This window comes from Salvelinus alpinus, chromosome 18, assembly GCF_045679555.1.
Source record: "Salvelinus alpinus chromosome 18, SLU_Salpinus.1, whole genome shotgun sequence".
Taxonomy (NCBI): domain Eukaryota; kingdom Metazoa; phylum Chordata; class Actinopteri; order Salmoniformes; family Salmonidae; genus Salvelinus; species Salvelinus alpinus.
In genome coordinates, this window is record NC_092103.1 from 14,571,032 (window position 1) to 14,592,811 (window position 21,780).

Here is a 21,780-nt window from a genome sequence, read left to right on the forward strand (position 1 = left end):
ACCTAACCTATGTATGCAGACGCCTTAACTGTGGATCTGACCTTCTGGTGAGGCGGCCAGAGTGACTGTCTTGTTCACTGGTGTTCTTCCCTCCACCCTTTCAGGAGCCATGGCAGGACCCAGAGTCTCAATGGTGCTCACCAGCTAAGAGAGGGAATACTTCATTTTACACATACGGACTATCAGCAGACTCACTGACTTGCCAATCATCAGGCCGACAAGTGGACACAGGCAGGATGAGGTGTAGATATGTAAATCCCAAAGCTACGTTACCAGTCTGGTATTGGCAAACTCGCTCTCCATGTGATCTGCAATATTCTGCAAGGCAGCTAGCTGGGCGTCCATCTCAGACAGACGGGCAGACGCCTGGATCACTGGGGCCCTGGACGGAGCTCCGCGATGGGTCTCCAGGGAGCGGCCTGGGGCTCTCCTCTCCTGCAGCAGACTGCGAGTCACTGGGTCTCCACTGGGCTCAGGGTGGGCAGGTGGAAGGGACGCTACAGAGAAGCCTGGAGGAGACACAGGACATATTACAGACAGAGACAATATACGGAGTACAACGCTTTTGTTTTAGCAGAGTGAATCGATTATATTGACTCAGACCATCTGGCTGAGCTTGGGGTTGGTCGTCCTCTGTGCTGGTGTCTGCAGTGAGTTCCGAAGGGGCTGAGTTGGTGACGGAGGCTGCCAGCAGGTGGAGCTGTGCCGAGGTGGGGGGAGAGGGCTGAGAGGGGTTGACGTTATGATCCCGCACCGCAGGGCGGGGGCACGATGTCAACTCCTGTAGCAGAGCCCCATCCTCCAGATCTATCACATTTATGAACTGACGACCCTGTGCGTCCGGAGAGGCAGGGAGAGAGAGATATAAGACCATTAAGTAGAATTTCATGAAATTCCTGAAACAGTATAGATGATCTGTACCGGTGTACTGAACGTTCCACTCGATTCTGTCATTAAATAGTCCTCTCACCGTGTTTCTCTCTGGTCGTTTCTCCCCCGATGTCTCTGTGTCGTGGACAGGAGGGTCTCTAGGGAACCGCAGATTCAGGAACAATTCAGGAGGGAGAGCAGCAGGTCCAGAAGCAGCAGAAGTGACAGTAGGTTGGGCAGAAATGCCTGTATCTGAGTGAGGAGAAGCTGGGTCTGTGTTGGTACAAGCATCGTGGCTCTCAGGAGGCCTCTTGTGTGTAGAGGCAAAGGCATGGAGCTCAGCTGCAGTAGACAGTGCCCTGTCCACCAATCCCTGACCAGTCAGCACGGAGTCAAAGGTCCCAAGAGGAAAGACATAGCCCTCCCCAAGAACAGGCTCTGCAGGCTCGTCCTCATTGCGCTCTCGCGGGAGTATGATGGAGTCCTCTGGTCTAAATGTGACCTCTGCTTTCTCTCCCTCTCTCTTCAACCTCTCCACTTGTCTCTTCTGCCTCCTGCTGGAGTTGGTGCTGGTGGAGGGTGTTGCTGGGGTAGGGTTCTGTGCCTGTGGGTCCACTCTGAGGAGTTGGAGTCTGGCCTCTGCCCCCCTCTGTCTCCCTGCAGCCCAGCCCATCAGCTCCCCCAGAGGGATGAGACGTGGCACGCGGGCCGGAGGGGTGGCTTCGGGCAGCATCATCCTAGGAGGGCCTGGGTCTCTCTGGAGTAACTGTAGTCTGGGGTTGTGGCCCGTGGCTGCTGGGGTGACAATCAGGGGTCTGGAGGAGTGTGGGAGGGGTATGAGGGCGAAGGTCGTAGGGGGGCGTGGGTCAGGGTGGAAGCGGAGGAGGGGGAGGCCGTGGACAGGGGGAGGTCTGTGGGATGGGAGGGTAGGAGGGAGGTGAAGGGGCTCAGCCCCTCTGGACCTCTCCACCCTGGTCTCTGGATTCTGGAGCGGGGGCAGTGTGTTCCTGGGGGCCTGGTTGGAGGGATAGTGGGCATACTGTGTCAGATTGAGGTGTGATGGTGGCGCGGTGGACTCTCTCTCTGCCTCCCTCGTTCTCTCCTCTGCCCTCCTCAGAGCGGCTGGGTCATACTGGCTGGGGTTCAGGTGGGGGGGCACAGTAGTGCTGGGTCTCCTCTCAGACGGGGGTCCCCAGGCCTCACGTACAGGGGCCGTGTTACCATGCCGCTGGAGAGACAGCAGGGGAGGGTGCAGCTGAAGGAGCTTCAGTCCTGAGCTGTAGGGAGCAGGAACCTGTGAGCTACCACCAGAGGGCAGTAGCAGAGGGGCACTGCAGGTGGGGTCCACAGTGGTCTGAAGCCCATGAGAGGATGAGATCAACGTCCTGGTCTCCCCCTGGATATCTCTCAACGGCTCAGGGTGGACGGCCAATGGCTGCATTTCGTGGATGGGGGGTTGGTCTGTGGGTCTGTCTCCCCCAGACGGGGGCTCCGAGGCTAGAGGGGCCTGAACCGAGCTCTGGGTCTGGGGCATAGGGGACATGTTGTTCTGGGAGGGGGTCAGATTCAGGTGAGGGAGGAGAGTGTTAGGGTGGGACAGGGGCGCATTGGGGTGTGGATAGGGCACATTGGACTGGGCCGGGAGTGTGTTGTTCTGTGACACTGGGAGGTTGACAAACGACGCTCCGACCACCTGCATCAAACTCATGAAGTTGATCTGCTGCAACTGAAGAGAGAAACACGAAGCAATCATGAAATAGTCCGTGGCTACATACATACATTTATGTATTTTCCTCTGCCTTGTCTGATGTTCATATTTATATCCACCTGGACCAGTCTGAATAGCTCATCCTGCAAGAGCTGTCTGACAGGGTCTGTCTGGGCAGGCAGGGTCTGGATGGGAGCAGAGGCAGGGGTCGTATTGGTGCTCCCCTGGGGCAGCCCACCGTTAGGGGCAGAGTCTGCTGCCTGAGCCCCAGCCTGAGGCCCTGCCACGGGAAGGGGTTGGAAGTTGGCACGGGGAGGGACGTCTGATCCTGAACCCTCACTCGGAGTTCTGAGGAGAAAACAGACCAAGTGAATGTCACAAATGCAGATTTGAAGGGAAGTGAACCAAAGTACCTCTGTAATATTATTATATGGAACTAAAGGAATACAAAGCAATATAGGGTGTGTTTTTGTTTGGGTTCACTTACATATTTCTTGTCACTTCTTCAGTAATATCTGATGGTCTTCTCAGGGAGCCATGAGACAGCAGATTCTCTTCCTCCTCTCTAGAACACACGAACATTCATGTAAACATAAACATTATGTGAAATGACTTTTCCAAAGAGACAAAAACAAGCCCTCTAGTAACTGGCAGCTTTGGTTACAATCCACAGTGTCGGTCACAAGAAATAGAATGAATAGAATCCATTTCTATGGTCTGTCATACCAAACTGTAGCTTCTGTTTACTATCACCACGGTAACAGTAGCCTACCAACTCACCTTGGCCAACCAGCCACGGTTGCCTTTGGCTCTGGTGTCAAATAGTAAATGAGAAAAATAAAAAATAACTTTTCCCTGTGTTTCCCACACCCAGAACTCACTGAGAGCTGACAATGTCCTCTTCCCTCTCTGAGCACCGTAGATCTGCCAGCGTTAATGCCTGAGGAGAAGAAAGGATAGACAAACTTAAGTGACCAGGTGCCAACCCAACACTTCATCTAGAAACATAGAGGAACGGTCATGGTGTGATTGGCTGTGCCCACCTGGCCTGGTGGGCTCTGTGTTGGACGGAGGCTCTTGATGTGGACAGAGATGTTGGGGATGGCGAGAGAGGCTGATGACCTCAAGGCCTTGTCAGCATTGCTGTCCTCTCCTTTTTCAGCAGAAAGGTCAAGCTTGTTGTCTGGGAAGTCTGCCACCCCACTCTCAGGGTTTATTAAGGTCACTCCCACAGGGTCAGAAAGCTGTGAGGTCTCTTGGGATGTCACTCGTTCCACCCCCTCAGTCTGTGACCCACTGTAGAACAGAAATATATTAAGATCCTCTCTGAGCCATAAGAAAATGATAAAACACTCATGCACACACTCACTAGGACAGTTCGCAGTGTTGGGGATCCTGGTCTGGCAGAGTAATGGGTGTGCCAGCTGATGCAGGGTAACCTGTATCCACACTGCTCTCCCTCTCCAGCTTCCAGCCCACCTCAGGCTGCAACACTGGAGCCACTGTCCACTGCCTCTCTGGAACCTGGGGGTGGAGGGGAGAAAGGAGAGTGAGTGTTTACGGGCATATTCAATCACTCCCTATCCCAGTCTGCTGTCCCCACATGCTTCAAGATGGCCAGCATTGTTCCTGTTCCCAAGAAAGCTAGACCCACTTCAATTTGCTTACCGCCCCAATAGATCCAAAGACAATGCAATCGCCATCACTCTGCACACTGCCCTATCCCATCCGGACAAGAGGAACACCTATGCTGTTCATTGACTATAGCTCAGCATTCAACACCATAGTACCCTCCAAGCTCATCATTAAGCTCGAGGCCCTTGGTCTGAACCCCGCCTTGTGCAACTGGGTCCTGGACTTCCTGACGGGCCACCCCCAGGTGGTGAAGGTAGGAAACATCCCCTCCACTCCGCTGATCCTCAACACTGGGGCCCCACAAGGGTGCGTGCTCAGTCCACTCCTGTACTCCCTGTTCACCCATGACTGCGTGGCCTAGCACGCCTCCAACTCAATCATTAAGTTTTCAGACGACACAACAGTAGTAGGCTTGATTACCAACGATGACGAGACAGCCTACAGGGAGGAGGTGAGGGCTCTGTGAGTGTGGTGCCTGGAAAACAACCTCTCACTCAACGTCAACAAAACAAAACAAAGGAGATAATCGTGGACTTCAGGAAACAGTAGATGGTGCACCCTCCTATCAACATCGACGGGACTGCAGTGGAGAAGGTGGACAGCTTCAAGTTCCTTGGCGTACACATCACTGACAAACTGAAATGGACCACCCACACAGACAGTGTTGTGAAGAAGGTGCAACAGAACCTCTTCAACCTCACGAGGCTAAAGAAATTTGTCTTATTACCTAAAACCCTCACAAACTTTTACAGATGCACAATTGAAAGCATCCTGTCGGGCTGTATCACCACCTGGTACGGCAACTGCACCGCCTGCAACCGCAAGGCTCTCCAGAGGGTGGTGCGTTCTGCCCAACGCATTACCGGGGACAAACTACCTGCCTTCCAGGACACCTACAGCACCCGATGTCACAGGAAGGCCAAAAAGATCAAGGAAAACAACCACCTGAGCTACTGCCTGTTCACCCTGCTATCCCATAAGGCAAGGTCAGTACAGGTGCATCAAAGCTGGGACAGAGAAATAAAAAACAGCTTCTATCTCAAGGCCATCGGACTGTTAAACAGCCATCACTAGCACATTAGAGGCTGCTGCCTATAGGTATAGACTAGGAATCACTGGCCACTTTAAGGAATGGAACACTAGTCACTTAATGTTCACATATCTGGCATTACTCATCTCATATGTATATACTGTATTCTATACTATTCTACAGCATCTTAGTACGTTCCGCTCTGACATCGCTCGTCCATATATGTATATAGTCTTAATTCATTCCAACTTACATTTGTGTGTATATGTTGTGTACTTTATTAGATATTACTGCACTGTCGGAGCTAGAAGCATAAGCATTTCGCTACACCCGCAATAACATCTGCTAATCACGTGTATGTGACCAATAACATTTGATTTGAGATAAGACAGGAAACCTGTCAGAGAATTCTGGTCTATGCCAAGTCTGGTGGTTCTCATCACTCATGGCACAAGTCCACGCACATCTCTAAATCTGGTTAATAAACAGTTCATAGAACACTATCTACTCACCTGTAAATTTGCGCTGTAGTGGTCCATGCCTAGCAGGGCGGTGGTGTACCTGTGCTCCAACATGCTGAGGGCCGTGAGCACCGCAGGAGCCGAGGCTTTGACCCGAATAACCACCCCACCTCCAGCTACTTCTCCTCCACCCGCCTCCCTCTCCTTCATCCGGCTGGGTTGTCCCAGCAACACCTTCTTATCGGCCCAGCGCACCATCCACTCCAGAAGCCTGCCCAGCCCTGGGAACTGGGCCTCCAGCTTGGGCTCCAGCTCCTGCTGCAGTTCTACAGCCTCCACGGAGCACAGGGGCCCGAACGCCCAGCCCTCCGATTGTTGCTCCCAGGGAACAGAACTCTGACTGGGGCTAGACTTCGAGCCGAGGCGGCTTCTTTGAGGTGTGGGTTCTGGACGTGGGCTGGCTGGCCTGGCCTGCAGACTGAAGCCAAACAACCCCTGCTCCCTGCCGGTCCTGAGCCCAGGAAGAGACAGGACACTGACAGACATGCTGGGTCTGGGTGTAGGGGGCTCACTGTGGAGAAACGAAGGGGTGGTAACGAGTACTGGTTTGTAGCAGTGTCCTGCTCTGAACACGGGGACGTCACTGCCCCCCTGCCTCCTGGTCGCTTGGCGCCCATCTCTCTGGCGACGGCGGAGGGTGGTGAGGACATCGAAGGTGAGGGAGTGCAGCTCTCGCTCTCTCAGCTGGCTACAGAAGCCCTTCAGCAGGGGAGGGTCACTGCCTGCGTCTGGGTCAGGGCCGTCCTTCTCCAACACGTAGCTGAGGAAGAGCTCCAGGAAACGCAGGTACTCCTCATCCTCCAGCTCAAACTCCCAGGTCCCCACCACGGGCAGGGTCAGAGAGGGGCTGTCCTCCCCCACAGCAGGGTCCTGGGCTGGGCCCGTGCAGCTCTGGTCTTCCTCCTGGATGCTCCCACCCTCAACTACTTCTACTTGACTTCCAGGCTTGTCTGCTCGGTCCTGCACCCTCACTCTCTTGCTGATGCTGAAAACAAAAATTGTTTACACCACAAATTCCGCCAAAGAGAAACTTTTGTACAATCAACTTGCCTGACGTTGCCACAATGGCCATAAAAGTACAAGGTTTAAAAGTAATGATTGGTTTCTTAACAAATATTTCTGACAGATACAAATTTCATCAAGAAAGCCTGAGTCTACCTGTGAGGAGGCCTGCTGTGCAGGTCAGGAGAGAGAGCCACGGAGTTCTCGGCCGTGTCTCCATCGCTGTACACCAGGGGGCGCCCACAGTCCGTCAGGGTGCTGTTACTCAGACTGGCCCCCAGGGAGAATCTCTCTAGCAGGGCTACAGCCCCCTGCCCTCCTCCCCTCCTGTCCTGCTCCTCCTCCCTCTCCCATAGGTAGAGCTCCAGGGGAGCCAGGTGCCTGGCCAGACGCTTCAGGTCCTTCCTCCTCTGTCTGAGCCGCTCCTGCACCAGAATCATCATCACCTCCTCTCCCTCCTCCTCATCCCTCTTCTTACCGTTCTGTCCTGAGGCTAGAAGAGAGAAAGAGAAGGTCAAGGAGCGAATGAAGATTAGTAAGAAACATTAGCATTACCTTACGCCAAGATAGTGGGTTTGATTCCCGGGACCATCCGGACGTAAAATGTATGAACGCATGACTAAATCAGATTTGATAAGTGTCTGCTAAATGACATATATTATATTTTACTCTCTTTACGTTCTGCTGGGCAGAAAGGTGAAGAGCAGTGACATTAGTAGATAGTAGTGACCTGGGACAGTGCAGTGCCTCAGTCTCCGCAGGAGTGAGTTGTACTTCTCTCTCAGAGGGACCCTGACTGACTCCTCCTCCTCAGGGAAGGCCTGCACCAGAGTCTCTGCCACCTGGAGGAAGACACCAGCCTGGGGTAAGAGACGTGATTCCACTCTACTTTATACCTGTCCTGTGTGGGACGCGGAAAAACACAATGAACCGAATAGGAATGCCTGTGTATGAGGTGACGGCCGGCTCAGATTTACCAGGGTTACAGGGGGTAGTTCAGAGACCAAGCTGAGGAGGGTGTCCTGGATGATCTCCTCAGCATTGAGGAATCGGGAGAAGGGAAGGAAACGACAGGCCCAGTGGAGAGCCTCCTCGCAGGCTGCGGTCACCTCGCTGTCATCTGCTGGGACCTACAGGATGAAATACACACAAAAACAGGTTGTTAACAGATCATTGATTTTAGAGGATCACACACACACACACACACACCCACACTCACACTCACACACACACTCACACTCACACACACACTCACACTCACACACACACTCACACACACACTCACAGGCTGAAGAAGATACACCAAGCAACACAGGAAAAAGGCCTTTGTGTGGTACCTGGGGATCTCTCCCATGGTTCCTTGCAGCCTGATACTTCCTGCAAGACATTGAGAGCTGGTCTCTGACATTCAGCATCCAACACAGGCCACACAGCTCCCTGAAGCAGACTGGAGGGAAAAGGCTCTGAATTAGGCCCTGCTTCAATGGATGAATGTAGTTCAATGCTGTGACACACAGTAAAAAAGTATCTTACTGATAGTTTGTATAGTGACAGAGTCCATGGTTCCGTCCCCACTGGGTCCCAGTCTGAAGAATCCACTGCGGGTCACAAACTTCATCAGAGCCTCTGGGAAGGCCTTGGTCACACACTGCTGCTGGGAGTACTTCTGACGGATCTAACGACCGACCACCAAGTTAGTCCCCACGAGACTCAGCGTAACACTCCAAATCATCTTATTTCACTCAAAAAGATTGTGTGAAGGTGACTATCTATTCTATAAAACAGATAGCAGGGGTTTAGAGGGTGTGGGGGCAGAGGGCTGGAGACAGGGGTAAGAACAGGATAGCAGGGGGGGTTTAGAGGGTGTGGGGGCAGAGGGCAGGAGACAGGGGTAAGAACAGGATAGCAGGGGGGGTTTAGAGGGTGTGGGGGCAGAGGGCTGGAGACAGGGGTAAGAACAGGATAGCAGGGGGGGTTAGAGGGTGTGGGGACAGAGGGCTGGAGACAGGGGTAAGAACAGGATAGCAGGGGGGGAAGAGTGCTGGAGACATGGGTAAGAACAGGATAGCAGAGGGGAAGAGTGCTGGAGACAGGGGTAAGAACAGGATAGCAGGGGGGGAAGAGTGCTGGAGACATGGGTAAGAACAGGATAGCAGAGGGGAAGAGTGCTGGAGACAGGGGTAAGAACAGGATAGCAGGGGGGAAGAGGGCTGGAGACAGGGGTAAGAACAGGATAGCAGGGGGGAAGAGGGCTGGAGACAGGGGTAAGAACAGGATAGCAGGGGGGGAAGAGTGCTGGAGACATGGGTAAGAACAGGATAGCAGAGGGGAAGAGTGCTGGAGACAGGGGTAAAAACAGGATAGCAGGGGGGAAGAGGGCTGGAGACAGGGGTAAGAACAGGATAGCAGGGGGGGAAGAGGGCTGGAGACAGGGGTAAGAACAGGATAGCAGGGGGGAAGAGGGCTGGAGACAGGGGTAAGAACAGGATAGGAGGGGGGAAGAGGGCTGGAGACAGGGGTAAGAACAGGATAGCAGGGGGGGAAGAGGGCTGGAGACAGGGGTAAGACCAGGATAGCAGGGGGGAAGAGGGCTGGAGACAGGGGTAAGAACAGGATAGGAGGGTTCAGTTCCTTGTGTAGGAGAAATGGAGGAAATACCTTGTCTAGGCGATGTCGGGAGCGTCGCAGGTGGCTGATGTACCACTGGGCAGCTGGACGGGAGCAGCGGGCAGACCTCAGGAGCAGCAGCACCCTCTGGAGGACCCCTGACACCCTGTGACGGGACGCCCCCTCCAACAGCTGCCCAAACCCCCCTGACGGGTCCTAAGTAACAATGACAGATAAATCAGACTCTCTCGAGGGACAGTCAAGGCGGAACAACATGGTTGTGGAACGGAATTGCAGAATCTGAGGACAAAGTGAGGGAAATGATCTCTGAGTAATTGAAGATGGACCACAGGAAGATTGAGGTGGAGCGCGCCCACAGGACTGGAAAACCCACCACCGGCCCAGGTGACAGGCCCAGGTGACAGGCCCAGGTGACAGGCCCAGGCCGATATTGGTCAAGTTCCCGAGGTTCAAGGACAAGGTAGCTGTTCTGGAAAGAGCCAAGAACTTGAGGGGAATGTATATCTTCCTCAACGAGAACTATCCTGAAGCTGTGCGCCAGAAGAGGAAAGAACTGATCCCAGCCATGAAAGCTGCCAGAGCGTGTGGGGACATTGCTTACATCCGCTATGACAGGCTCATTGTCCACCCTCCCTCCCAGAAGCCTGGAAGTGATGAGAGCCAAGCCTATGGGTTCGTAGCTTCAACCACTCAGCACACAGACACGCACGCACACAAATTGATTAATGGACTGCTGAATGTATAGATTGTTTTATCTTACTTTGTTTGCTCTTTTCAGTATTATGTCTATTTCTGATAAACTACCCAGGAAAGGGCTGAAAATAGCCCATATTAATATATGTGGCCTTAGAAAGGTCATGAAATCAATAACTTGCGAACATCAGATAACATTCATATATTAGCCATTTCTGAGACTCACTTAGATAATTCCTTTGATGATACAGCAGTAGCAATACAAGGATATAACATCTATAGAAGAGACAAATGCTTATGGGGGAGGTGTTGCTGTATGTATATACACTGCTCAAAAAAATAAAGGGAACACTTAAACAACACAATGTAACTCCAAGTCAATCACACTTCTGTGAAATCAAACTGTCCACTTAGGAAGCAACACTGATTGACAATACATTTCACATGCTGTTGTGCAAATGGAATAGACAAAAGGTGGAAATTATAGGCAATTAGCAAGACACCCTCAATAAAGGAGTGATTCTGCAGGTGGTGACCACAGACCACTTCTCAGTTCCTATGCTTCCTGGCTGATGTTTTGGTCACTTTTGAATGCTGGCGGTGCTCTCACTCTAGTGGTAGCATGAGACGGAGTCTACAACCCACACAAGTGGCTCAGGTAGTGCAGCTCATCCAGGATGGCACATCAATGCGAGCTGTGGCAAGAAGGTTTGCTGTGTCTGTCAGCGTAGTGTCCAGAGCATGGAGGCGCTACAGGGAGACAGGCCAGTACATCAGGAGACGTGGGGGAGGCCGTAGGAGGGCAACAACCCAGCAGCAGGACCACTACCTCCGCCTTTGAGCAGGAGTAGCACTGCCAGAGCCCTGCAAAATGACCTCCAGCAGGCCACAAATGTGCATCCTCCAGCATGCAACATCCTCCAGCATGACCGGTTTGGCGGTGGGTCAGTCATGGTGTGGGGTGGCATTTCTTTGTGGGGCCGCACAGCCCTCCATGTGCTCGCCAGAGGTAGCTTGACTGCCATTAGGTACCGAGATGAGATCCTCAGAGCCCTTGTGAGACCATATGCTGACACATGCACATTTGTGGCCTGCTGGAGGTCATTTTGCAGGGCTCTGGCAGTGCTCCTCCTGCTTACTGCAAATTGAGAAATGATGTGATTAAACTCAACAAAAAGAGGAAGGAACTGTATTATGAAGCCAAGATCAATGACAAAGAATGATGGGAATTTTTTTTTTTTACTTCAAATGAAATTATGGGCAGAAAGACAAATTCAACTCCATCTTTCATCGAATCGGATGGCTTATTCATCACAAAACCATTTGATGTTGGCAATTATTGTAATGATTATTTCATTGGCAAAGTGGGCAAACTTAGGCAGGAAATGCCAACAACGAACAGTGAGCAATTGTATTCATGCATAAAAAATATATATATTGAAAGAAAAGCATTGGAAGATTGAATTTTGTAAAGTTACAGTGGGAGAGGTGGATTTTTTGTTGTTATCGATCAATAATGACAAACCTCCTGCCATTGACAACTTAGATGGAAAGCTACTGAGGATGGTGGCTGACTCTATAGCCACTCCTATCTGTCATATTTTTAATCTGAGCCTAGAGGAGTCTTTGTCCCCAGGCCTGGAGGGAAGCCAAAGTAATTCCACTACCCAAGAGTGGTAAAGCGACCTTTACTGGTTCTAACAGCAGACCTATAGGCTTGCTGCCAGCTCTTAGCAAACTGTTGGAAAGAATTGTGTTTGACCAAATACAATGCTACTTCTCCGTAAACAAATTAACAACAGACTTTCGGCATACTTATAGAGAAGGGCACTCAACACGTACTGCACTGACACAAATTACTGATGATTGGTTGAAAGAAATTAAGAAGAAGAAGACTGTGGGAGCTGTACTGTTAGATTTCAGTGCAGCCTTTGATATTATTGACCATAACCTGTTTTTGAAAAAAACTTGTGTTATGACTTTTCAACCTCTGCCATATCGTGGATTCAGAGCTATCTATCTAATGGAAGTCAAAGGGTTTTATTTAAATGGAAGCTCCTCTAATGTCAAACATGTACAGTGTGGTGTACCGCAGGGCAGCTCTCTAGGCCCTCTACTATTTTCTATTTTTACCAATGACCTGCCACTTGCATTAAACAAAGCATGTGTGTCCATGTATGCTGATGATTCAACCATATACGCATCAGCAACCACAGCTAATAAAGTCACTGAAACCCTTAACAAAGAGTTGCAGTCTGTTTTGGAATGGGTGGCCAGTAATAAACTGGTCCTGAACATCTCTAACACTAAGAGCATTGTATTTGGTACAAATCATTCCCTAAGTTCTAGACCTCAGCTGAATCTGGTAATGAATGGTGTGGCTGTTGAACAAGTTGAGGAGACTAAATTACTTGGCGTTACCTTAGATTGTAAACTGTCATGGTTAAAACATATAGATTCAATGGTTGTAAAGATGGGGAGAGGTCTGTCCGTAATAAAGAGATGCTCTGCTTTTTTGACACAACACTCCAAAAAGCAAGTTCTGCAGGCTCTAGTTTTGTCTAATCTTGATTATTGTCCAGTCGTATGGTCCAGTGCTGCAAGGAAAGACCTAGTTAAGCTGCAGCTAGCCCAGAACAGAGCGGCACATTTTGCTCTTCATTGTAATCAGAGGGCTGATATAAATACTATGCATGCCAGTCTCTCTTGGCTAAGTGTTGAGGAGAGACTGATTGCATCACTTATTTTTACAAGAAACATTCATGTGTTAAATCCCAAACTGTTTGCATAGTCAACTTACACACAGGTCTGACACACAGACTTATCCCACCAGACATGCCACCAGGGATCTATTCAGACCCCAAATCCAGAACAAATTCAAGAAAGCGTACAGTATTATATAGAGCCCTTATTGCATGGAACTTCCTTACATCTCATATTTGTCAAATAAACAGTAAACCTGGTTTCAAAAAACAGATAAAGCAACATCTCACAGCACAACGCCTGTGATAGTTTGCACAATTTGACCTGGATAGTTTGTGTGCATGAATGTATGTATGTAGTTCTGTCCTTGAGCTGTTCTTGTCTATTGATGTTCTGTATTATGTCATTCTGTATTATGTTTCATGTTTTGTGTGAACCCCAGGAAGAATAGCTGCTGCTTTTGCAACAGCTAAATGGGGATCCTAATAAAATACCAAATATATAGATAGAATAACACCTAAAAGTTCAATTTCTAGATATTTCTATATTTTAAGTTTTGAATAGTGGTGGAACATTGTCTCAGTCCCCCTCCCTTCAAATTGGGTGTGGTTGTACTCCAGGGTTCTCCCCAAAGAATGTAAGAGAGGCGCAGGAAATGGCAGTTACAGGTGTTCAAAAACACAAACATCTCTGAGTCCAAAGGCTCTGGGCATCCCCCCCGGCCTTACTCAGCAGCACCATCTTGTTACAACATTCTGGGGAAACGCTGTGCCCTGTAGTACCTGTGTGTTGGGTGCAGGCTGGGGGCAGTAGAGTGGCGGTGCAGGCAGGTACAGGCCCATAGGCACCAGAGCAGGAAGGCAGGAGGACAGGTCTTTGGCTGAGTCCAGTAGAGCACCCAGGGGCTGGGACAACACATCTACCCCAGCCATGACTGACGCCTTCAGGATCTCCTGCACTGAACCCTGCAACAACTCCACGTCCTCACCCTCCAGAGAGTCTGAAAGAGAGAGAGAGAGATGAGAATGATAAAGGCGATGAAAAAAGAAAAGTGCATATGAGCGATAGAGACAGAGAGATGTGGAGGCAAACTGTATTGTAGAATGGAGTAGCCGAAGTCCACCGTCAGGCACAACACACCTGTGAAGCTCTTGTAGTTCTCCTCGTCTCCTTGGGTCTCCTCTGACCTGGCCTTCCTGCCCAGTAGAGACTCTAGCTGATCTTGAAAGAGGCTCACAGGCTCAAGGGCTGCTGGGAGATGTAGTTCTCGCCACCTGAGCCTGAGGTGGCAACAGACAACAATCAGAAACTCACAAAAGCTCATTGACTTAATCATCACAATCCACATACACGTCTCAGTGGTGAATTGATGAGCTGGCAGCTCTAACACGTACAGACAAACACACACTGACCCGGTGAAGTCGCAGTGCTCTGTGGAGTAGGTGGTGTAAGCCAGGCCCAGGGAGACTGCAGTCTTCCAGTCCCCCAGACGATGAGCCAGCCAGGTGGCCTCCGGCAGCAGCCCCCCTTGTAGCAGCAGGTCCAGGGCATAGCCCACCGTCCACACCTCTGACAGCTGCTGACCCCGCACCGCCCCTGCCACGCCCTCCTGGCACAGGGGCACCAGGCGCCCAACACCTGGGGCTGGAGAGAGTGGACACACAGACATAGATATAAACACACTGGCCAACACACTGGCCTGTATGGAACAATAATGTGTGTGTGTGTTTTGATGGAGAAGTTTTTACCACGGGGGAGGTGTAAGGGAGGCAGTACATCCACACTGTGAGGGGGCAGGATGAGAAGGGGCTGGTTGGTGAAATATGAGGCCATGAACCTTCCCAGAGTCTGTACTACAGCACAGGCTGCCTCCCTGTGGACCTCTTCAGGCAGCCAGGAGCCAGGAAGAGCCTCCTCTACAACCAATAGATAAATAAAGTAAATGTCAACAAGCAACAATATATGACTTTCAAAACTGAAGCCAATTTTTATGAGTTTGGATTTTAGCGCTATGTAAAGCCAAAAGTATAATTTTGGGGGGGTAATTTCTTCCAATGAACCTGGATTGACCAAGATCCATACACACCAGCGTTGTGGGCACTATCGTCCCCATGTGGTCCAGCCTGATGGAGTAGCAGACGGGCCATGTGGTCCCCCAGCCCCTGGGCCTCTTTCAGACGGTACTGGAACAGCAGTCCATACAGCAGGGACAGCAACAGACGTGTCTCCAAGAACGCACTCCGAGGCCCATCTGGGGAACAGACACCTTTAGTTTCAAACTGTCCCCCAAAACCACACATATCAACTAAACTATCCTTCTCACCTCTCTCTCTCTCTGCCCACAGCTCAGCTCTCCAAGCCTGAACACTCTCTGAGTAGGAACCAAACAGGAAGTGCTGTTCCCCTGGGGACCCAAAAGAAGGTTGCCCATTTGAGTCATCACTTATATACAGTACCACTTCAATGTACAGAAACCAGCCCCCAACTTTATAGTCCTCACACAGGCTCCCGTTCATCCTACCTGTATAGCTCAGCAGAGTGGGCCCTTCCTCCAGCCTTTCTCCCATCCCCTGTAGAGCTGCCTGGATCTGGGACAGGATGACAGACACACGGCCCTGCTCCTCCTCCCAGCCCGTACCACTCCTACGGTACTTCAGCTCCTCCCAGTACTGCAGGGTGTGCCTGTATACTGCACGCCACGCTCCCCGCAACCTGCCGAGTCATAATGTCCGAGGGATATGAGAGAGATCAGACTAAAGAGACAAAAATGACACTATGTTAAAAATCAATCACAAGCCCACTCTCATGAATACACACACACGCACAAAGCGATTGACTCTACCTGCTAGAGGGCCGCTGGGGGAGAGGCAGATCCTGTTGTGATGGCCCCCCTCCCTCCTCCTGCAGGAATAGCACACAGTAGACATCTGTGTGGGCACATTTCTGCTGGAGGCTGTAGGTGTGGTCCATACTGTGGGAGGTCAGCTGCAGGAGGAGCAGAGCTGTGGACAGGGTCTGGGAGGAGGGCTCAGAGCTAGCCTGGCCAGTCTGATAGAGGTCAGGGGGCGAGGTGAGGAGCAGACCCACTAGCTGTTGAGTAAGCTCCACAACCAAACCCAAGAAACTCCTCCCCCCTGTGTGAGGGGCACCCCAGGGGAGGAAAGAGAGAAGGCTTCTGAGGAGCTGGAGGAGGCGGGAGGAGAAGGGAACGGAGCTGTTCTTTCTCTTTCCCGTGTGGGAGCTGGGGATGGAAATTAGACGGAGGAGAGCAGCGAAGCGGACCGCACAGCGGACCGTGTGCTTCAGCAGACACTCTCTCTGCTCCACAACGCCACCTAATGACACACCCAGAGCCCACGCTGTCAGCAAGCTGCCCTGGACCCCCCGGAGCTCAGGAGGGAGGGTTGGGGGACTCCTCTCTGAGTCCGCAGAGCTAGCATCAGGGTCAGGGCGAGGACTGGGGTCAAGATCAGCCAGGGTGTCTGAGAGGGCATGGAGGGTGTCGAACATGGAGGCAAACTCCAGCCGTCCTCGGTCCTCCACATGTGAACCAGCGGGCGGTCCTTCAAGATCAGAGTCATCCTCAAACAAAGCCTAAGGAAACACACACACACCTTAACACAGATTAACATTTACTATGACAAAGAGAAGAGAATATTGAGTGAGTGAGTGAGTGAGTGAGTGAGTGAGTGAGTGAGTGAGTGAGTGAGTGAGTGAGTGAGTGAAAATCAGCTGATGGACAGACCTGAACTCTCTGGATCAGCTCCCTGGTGTCCCCCAGGCCTCCCTGGTCCTGCAGGAAGAGGGGCAGGGTGGATGTAGCTGTGGCTGTTGGGGTAGGTACAGGTGTGGCCCTGGCTCTCAGCTCCTGCAGACTGCTACTAGGATTCAGACAGGATATGGACTCCAGCCACGCCCTGGCATGGGGCTGGGAAAAGAGAAGGTAGACAGCAGAAAAAAAAGAGCAAACAAGAGAAATATACAGGCCCATTGAGCTATTGACCAAATTATTATTGAGCATTTCAGCAACTACACAACAGCAAAACAATGAAATGCACTGGAGCCAATTACGTTCAACTCCCTCCCCTCTCCTGACCCCTCACCTGTGTTCGCTCCAGTGCCTGGCTGGCACTCTCCAGGCCCTGGCTGGTGTCGTGCAGCAGAGCCCTGAGGAGGGTGGCGGGGGAGGGCTGCTCAGGTACCCGCAGCACTGTGGCCATGTAGCCATCAGACACAATGAGGTAGGGAAGCCGCGGGTGCCAGGTCACCGAGTAGCGCTGTCTCAGGACATCCCGTACAGACAGGCTGGAGCTGGACAGAGGGTCAACCCCAGCCCCCCCGACAGAGACTGGAGGTCTGAGGAGAGATGAGGGGTGATAGTTAGAGGAGGGTGAGAGATGATTGGGAAAGGGGAAAGTGAGGTGAGAGATTAATATAGAATGGGAAAAAGCATCCCCATTCATGTGTATATTATAGTAGTATAGTAACATGCTTTCAAGGGGACAGGCTTGTACAGTGCATTCGGAAAGTATTCAGACCCCTTGACTTTTCCCACATTTTGTTACGTTATAGCCTTATTCTAAAATTGATTAAATAGTTTTTCCCCCTCATCCATCTACACACAATACCCCATAATGACAAAGCAAAAACGGGTTTTTATTAAAAAAAAAAGAAATATCACATTTACATAAGTATTCAGACCCTTTACTCAGTACTTTGTTGAAGCACCTTTGGAAGCGATTATAGCCTTGAGTCGTCTTGGTTATGACGCTACAAGCTTGGCACACCTGTATTTGGTGAGTTTCTCCCATTCTTCTCTGCAGATCCTCTCAAGCTCTGTCAGGTTGGTTGGGGAGCGTCGCTGCACAGCTATGTTCAGGTCTCTCCAGAGATGTTTGATTTGGTTCAAGTCCAGGCTCTGACTGGGCCACTCAAGGACATTCAGAGACCTATCCCTCAGCCACTCCTGCATTGTTGTGTGCTTAGGGTCGTTGTCCTGTTGGAAGGTGAACCTTCGTGCCAGTCTGAGGTCCTGAGCGCTCTGGAGCAGGTTTTCATCAAGGATCTCTCTGTACTTTGCTCCGTTCATCTTTCCCTCGATCCTGACTAGTCTCACAGTCCCTGCTACTGAAAAACCTCCCCACAGCATGATGCTGCCACCGCCACTTTACCGTAAAGGCCTGATGGTGGAGTGCTGCAGAGATGGTTGTTCTTCTGGAAGGTTCCCCCATCTCCACAGAGGAGCTCTCGAGCTTTGACAGAGTGATCACCTCCCTGACCAAGGCCCTTCTCCCCCGATTGCTCAGTTTGGCCGGGCAGCCAGCTCTAGGAAGAGTCTTGGTGGTTCCAAACTTCTTCCATTTAAGAATGATGGAGGCCACTGTGTTCTTGGGAACCTTCAATGCTGCAGACATTTTTTGGTACCCTTCCCCAGATCTGTGCCTCGACATAATCCTGTCTCAGAGCTCTAAGGACAAGTCCTTTGACCCCATGTCTTGGTTTTTGCTCTGACATGCACTGTCAACTGTGGGACCTTATATAGACAGGTGTGTGCCTTTCCAAATCATGTCCAATCAATTGAATTTACCTCAGGTGGACTCCAATCAAGTTGTAGAAACATCTCAAGGATGATCAATGGAAACAGGATGCACCTGAGCTTAATTTCGAGTCTCATAGCAAAGGGTTTGAATAGTTAGGTAAATAAGATATCAGTTTCTTTTATTATATATTTGCAAACATTTCTAAAAACCTGTTTTCGCTTTGTCATAATAGGGTATTGTGTGTAGATTGATGAGGAAAATGTTTTATTTCATGCATTTTAGAATAAGGCTGTAACGTAACCAAATGTGGAAATAGTCAAGGGGTCTGAATACTTTTTGAATGCACTCTACCAACTATGTAGAAATAATCATCAGAAATGTCAGTGATTTATTTTGTGTTTCAAGCGCCATCAAGCTAGTGAGGAAGTGAATTCTGTTAAGGAGATAGCGCAAGTGTGCTGTGTGGAGTATCAAGACCAACACGTGTTAACCCCTCAAATACTGACGTGAGAAAGAGGACACAATGACCATGTTGGAAGAGGAGAGCGAAGAAATAGAGAAAGAGGATGACTACAGATGAGAGAGAAGAAGAAAGGAAAAGGAAGTAGAGAGACTAATGGATCAAAACATAAAATAATCTAGAGTGTGTTCAAAATCAGTTTTGACATTCTATGGCTATGGATGGACTGATTGATGAAGAGAGTATCACACTGATGGTATATTTCCTGTTGGAGAACTTATGGAACACTTGAACAAATCCAAATTGGTCAGGGTGGCTACAATATGTAGGATTATCAAAACTGACCCTTCCATTTCAAATGGGTTGCTTATATTAATGGAATCATTCTCATGTTTACCTGTAAGTGACTAGCGGATGCAGGGGCAGGAAGTGAGCAGGGCCAAAGTCCACATTGCACCCTGAGGTAGACAGAGAGAGCAGCCCCCCCAGACGAGCCAGCATGAGGAAGGAGCCCCTCTTCAGCACACAGGCCAGGTAGAGCCCTCCCGCAGCCCAGCTCACACTGCCCACCCAGTACGACCTGCAAGATACAAGGGTGTCATCTTTATCATCTAAAACACATACAGTGCCTACAGTACATACTCCCTGTTATAGTCGTGTACCTACCTCACATATTTAGAAGGAATGACGAGTTTCTTGCTGCCACATCCCCCCAGTCCACTGGAGACAATCATAAAGTTCTGAGTGCTGACAAAGAGAACCTGCGTAGCCCTGGGGTCTCTTTGGTTCAGGACTACAGCTAACAGCAGGCCATCAGGGGAGAAGGCTGGCACCAGTGACCCCCTGGACCTCACTGGACGACAGGGTGGTGTGAGGCAGGACATGGGGTATGTCTTAGTGACCCAGCGTACACTGTACCCCACAGGACTGAAGGAAAGACATACATCCCAATAATCAAAGATGTTCCAGATGAGCAACGTGAGAACAAAGATCTTTGATTGTATTATGACAATAAAAAGGTATTAACAGGAGTGTAAAAGCTTGAGTGGCAGTATTGACCCCTTGACCCTGAGAAGTTGTTCCCAGTCCACTCACCTGCTCCTCTGACCCTCCTCCCATTGGATCTTTAAGAAAGTGACACTTAGCTCCACCTCCGAGGTGAAAACAAAAGCTGACAAGCAGATATCACCCACTGCCTGGCGGTAAAACAAGGAAAAGACAGGAAGACATGATAAGGGCATGACAAACGTTCCCTAGGGAAACTAGTTTTCCAACTGGATCATGTCTATCCCTGTGGACAGAGTAGTCCTTCTCACCTCCCCTCTGACGAAGATGCTGTGTTGAGATGCCTCCTTGTCCTTTGGGGATGGCAGAGCAGTGTTTCCAGGGTGCTGTATCTGAGCCCAGCGTCCTCTAGCAGTACCATCCCGTACCCCTGACAGGTCACGCACGTCCACACACTCCCACAGGAACACCTGCCCTGTCACAGTCAACAGCAGCACCCGCATCCCATCCCCTGAAACCACCAGAGACAGGCACACGCCAGACCCTGTGTACATACCCACACATACGCAGTAAGTACATGGAGCTATGTTGGCAAGCTTGAACATGGCTTATTGTAACAATGGCTTGAGCACATACAGACCCTGTGCTGCAGTGACAAGCTGAGCTTCTGTCGGGACTGCTGCCACGGTCTTCAAGAAGTCTTTGTCCCTGCTCCATAGAAACATCTCTCCTGAGACCAGCAATCCGGCAAGCCACACACCTACAAACGGAATTTATTTATTTTTATTTCACCTTTATTTAACCAACAAGTTCTCATTTACAACTGCGACCTGGCCAAGATAGAGCAAAGCAGTGCGACACAAACAACACAGAGTTACACGTGGGATAAACAAATGTACAGTCAATAACAGTGTGTGCAAATGTAGTAAGATTAGGGAGGTAAGGCAATAAATAGGCCATAGTGGCGAAATAATTAAAATTTAGCAATGACGATTACTGCCATGTTTCTATGGAATCAAATGGTGTTGAAATGTAAAGGCCACTGAAAGCGTACCGTTCTGGGATGCGGCCATGGTTACCACCCTGGGGAGCAGGGGCTGCAGCTTGGGGGTCTTCTTCTTGGTGCGTCCAGACACCATGTTGATCTCACTGATCCGCTTGTCATCCAGCAGGAAAACAGACTCCTTCTCCTGGACAAATCAACCGTTTGATACAGTCACAAACTGCACAGATACTACTGTTTTCAATACTAGTCCATTTCATTGTTCAAGCTGTGCAATCAAATGATTTGCATTATCTAGTGATGGATGTCAATATCTCTGTGTGGATGATTGACAGTTCAGAGTCCTCACCAATCCGAGCCAACAGAACCGTGGCCATGGTTTCTTCCGTTTGATGCTCGATGACAACACAACCTCCAGCTTCAGCTCCATCTTTAATCGATAACGTTAGCGTACTCCCTTGCTAGGTGTTGATGGGGAAATCATCATGCATCATCTTCAATCATCTCAGGTCGAGTTGCTGTTCTGTAATGGTAGGGACAAGCTAGCTAAACGAAATGCCGAGAAGCTATCACAGGTCAGACATCACACAAGTCAAATGGTGATAAAGTGATTTAGCTGGTAGCTAGCTAGCATGTATGCTACTTTGGCGTCCACAAACAACAAGGAAGTGTTGGCTGGCTGGCTAGCTAGCTAACGTTAGCTAGCTAATGCTAACACAGACCCAACATATTTGCACTTAATCTCAACAGTAATCTCTAATGTCATTCAAATATTTTTCTTTTTTACAATTACTGCAATAGTTCGACCTACAAAAATAATGAAAAAATGCATTTTAATACCATCATTTCGAAGAATTTCAAATTTCCCTCCGCTTTCTGTGTCGGGAGAGACATCCCCATGATCCTGACTCCTGAGTAAAGCCACGGCGTTGCCTTGGAGCTCGACAAAGCCAGATTTTTTTTGTTGTTGTGCCAAATGAAA

The 21,780-nt window shown here is 50.1% G+C and overlaps 1 protein-coding gene across 5 annotated transcripts in view; it reads right to left on the minus strand.

The window, feature by feature from the left end:
* The window catches only part of cplane1 (ciliogenesis and planar polarity effector 1), a 30,098-nt gene extending 8,334 nt beyond the window's left edge, over nucleotides 1–21,764 (minus strand). For all 5 annotated transcript variants that reach the window (XM_071350323.1, XM_071350322.1, XM_071350324.1 and 2 more), the window contains exons 1-34: nucleotides 21,639–21,764; nucleotides 21,148–21,321; nucleotides 20,850–20,985; nucleotides 20,436–20,555; nucleotides 20,107–20,339; nucleotides 19,886–19,986; nucleotides 19,457–19,717; nucleotides 19,188–19,370; nucleotides 16,894–17,146; nucleotides 16,536–16,718; nucleotides 15,633–16,384; nucleotides 15,312–15,502; nucleotides 15,114–15,194; nucleotides 14,877–15,041; nucleotides 14,539–14,706; nucleotides 14,203–14,434; nucleotides 13,931–14,070; nucleotides 13,573–13,790; nucleotides 9,425–9,589; nucleotides 8,300–8,441; nucleotides 8,104–8,213; nucleotides 7,744–7,896; nucleotides 7,497–7,608; nucleotides 6,923–7,259; nucleotides 5,756–6,749; nucleotides 3,948–4,102; nucleotides 3,622–3,874; nucleotides 3,460–3,518; nucleotides 3,066–3,143; nucleotides 2,698–2,926; nucleotides 971–2,596; nucleotides 604–832; nucleotides 274–509; nucleotides 42–144 (exon numbers count right to left, since the gene is read on the minus strand). In XM_071350323.1, the coding sequence (XP_071206424.1) occupies nucleotides 42–144; nucleotides 274–509; nucleotides 604–832; nucleotides 971–2,596; nucleotides 2,698–2,926; nucleotides 3,066–3,143; nucleotides 3,460–3,518; nucleotides 3,622–3,874; nucleotides 3,948–4,102; nucleotides 5,756–6,749; nucleotides 6,923–7,259; nucleotides 7,497–7,608; nucleotides 7,744–7,896; nucleotides 8,104–8,213; nucleotides 8,300–8,441; nucleotides 9,425–9,589; nucleotides 13,573–13,790; nucleotides 13,931–14,070; nucleotides 14,203–14,434; nucleotides 14,539–14,706; nucleotides 14,877–15,041; nucleotides 15,114–15,194; nucleotides 15,312–15,502; nucleotides 15,633–16,384; nucleotides 16,536–16,718; nucleotides 16,894–17,146; nucleotides 19,188–19,370; nucleotides 19,457–19,717; nucleotides 19,886–19,986; nucleotides 20,107–20,339; nucleotides 20,436–20,555; nucleotides 20,850–20,985; nucleotides 21,148–21,228 (8,479 nt within the window). In that variant the 5' untranslated portion in view covers nucleotides 21,229–21,321; nucleotides 21,639–21,764. The remainder of the gene's footprint in view (nucleotides 1–41; nucleotides 145–273; nucleotides 510–603; nucleotides 833–970; nucleotides 2,597–2,697; nucleotides 2,927–3,065; nucleotides 3,144–3,459; nucleotides 3,519–3,621; nucleotides 3,875–3,947; nucleotides 4,103–5,755; nucleotides 6,750–6,922; nucleotides 7,260–7,496; nucleotides 7,609–7,743; nucleotides 7,897–8,103; nucleotides 8,214–8,299; nucleotides 8,442–9,424; nucleotides 9,590–13,572; nucleotides 13,791–13,930; nucleotides 14,071–14,202; nucleotides 14,435–14,538; nucleotides 14,707–14,876; nucleotides 15,042–15,113; nucleotides 15,195–15,311; nucleotides 15,503–15,632; nucleotides 16,385–16,535; nucleotides 16,719–16,893; nucleotides 17,147–19,187; nucleotides 19,371–19,456; nucleotides 19,718–19,885; nucleotides 19,987–20,106; nucleotides 20,340–20,435; nucleotides 20,556–20,849; nucleotides 20,986–21,147; nucleotides 21,322–21,638) is intronic.
* Between the last annotated feature and the right edge of the window lie 16 nt (nucleotides 21,765–21,780).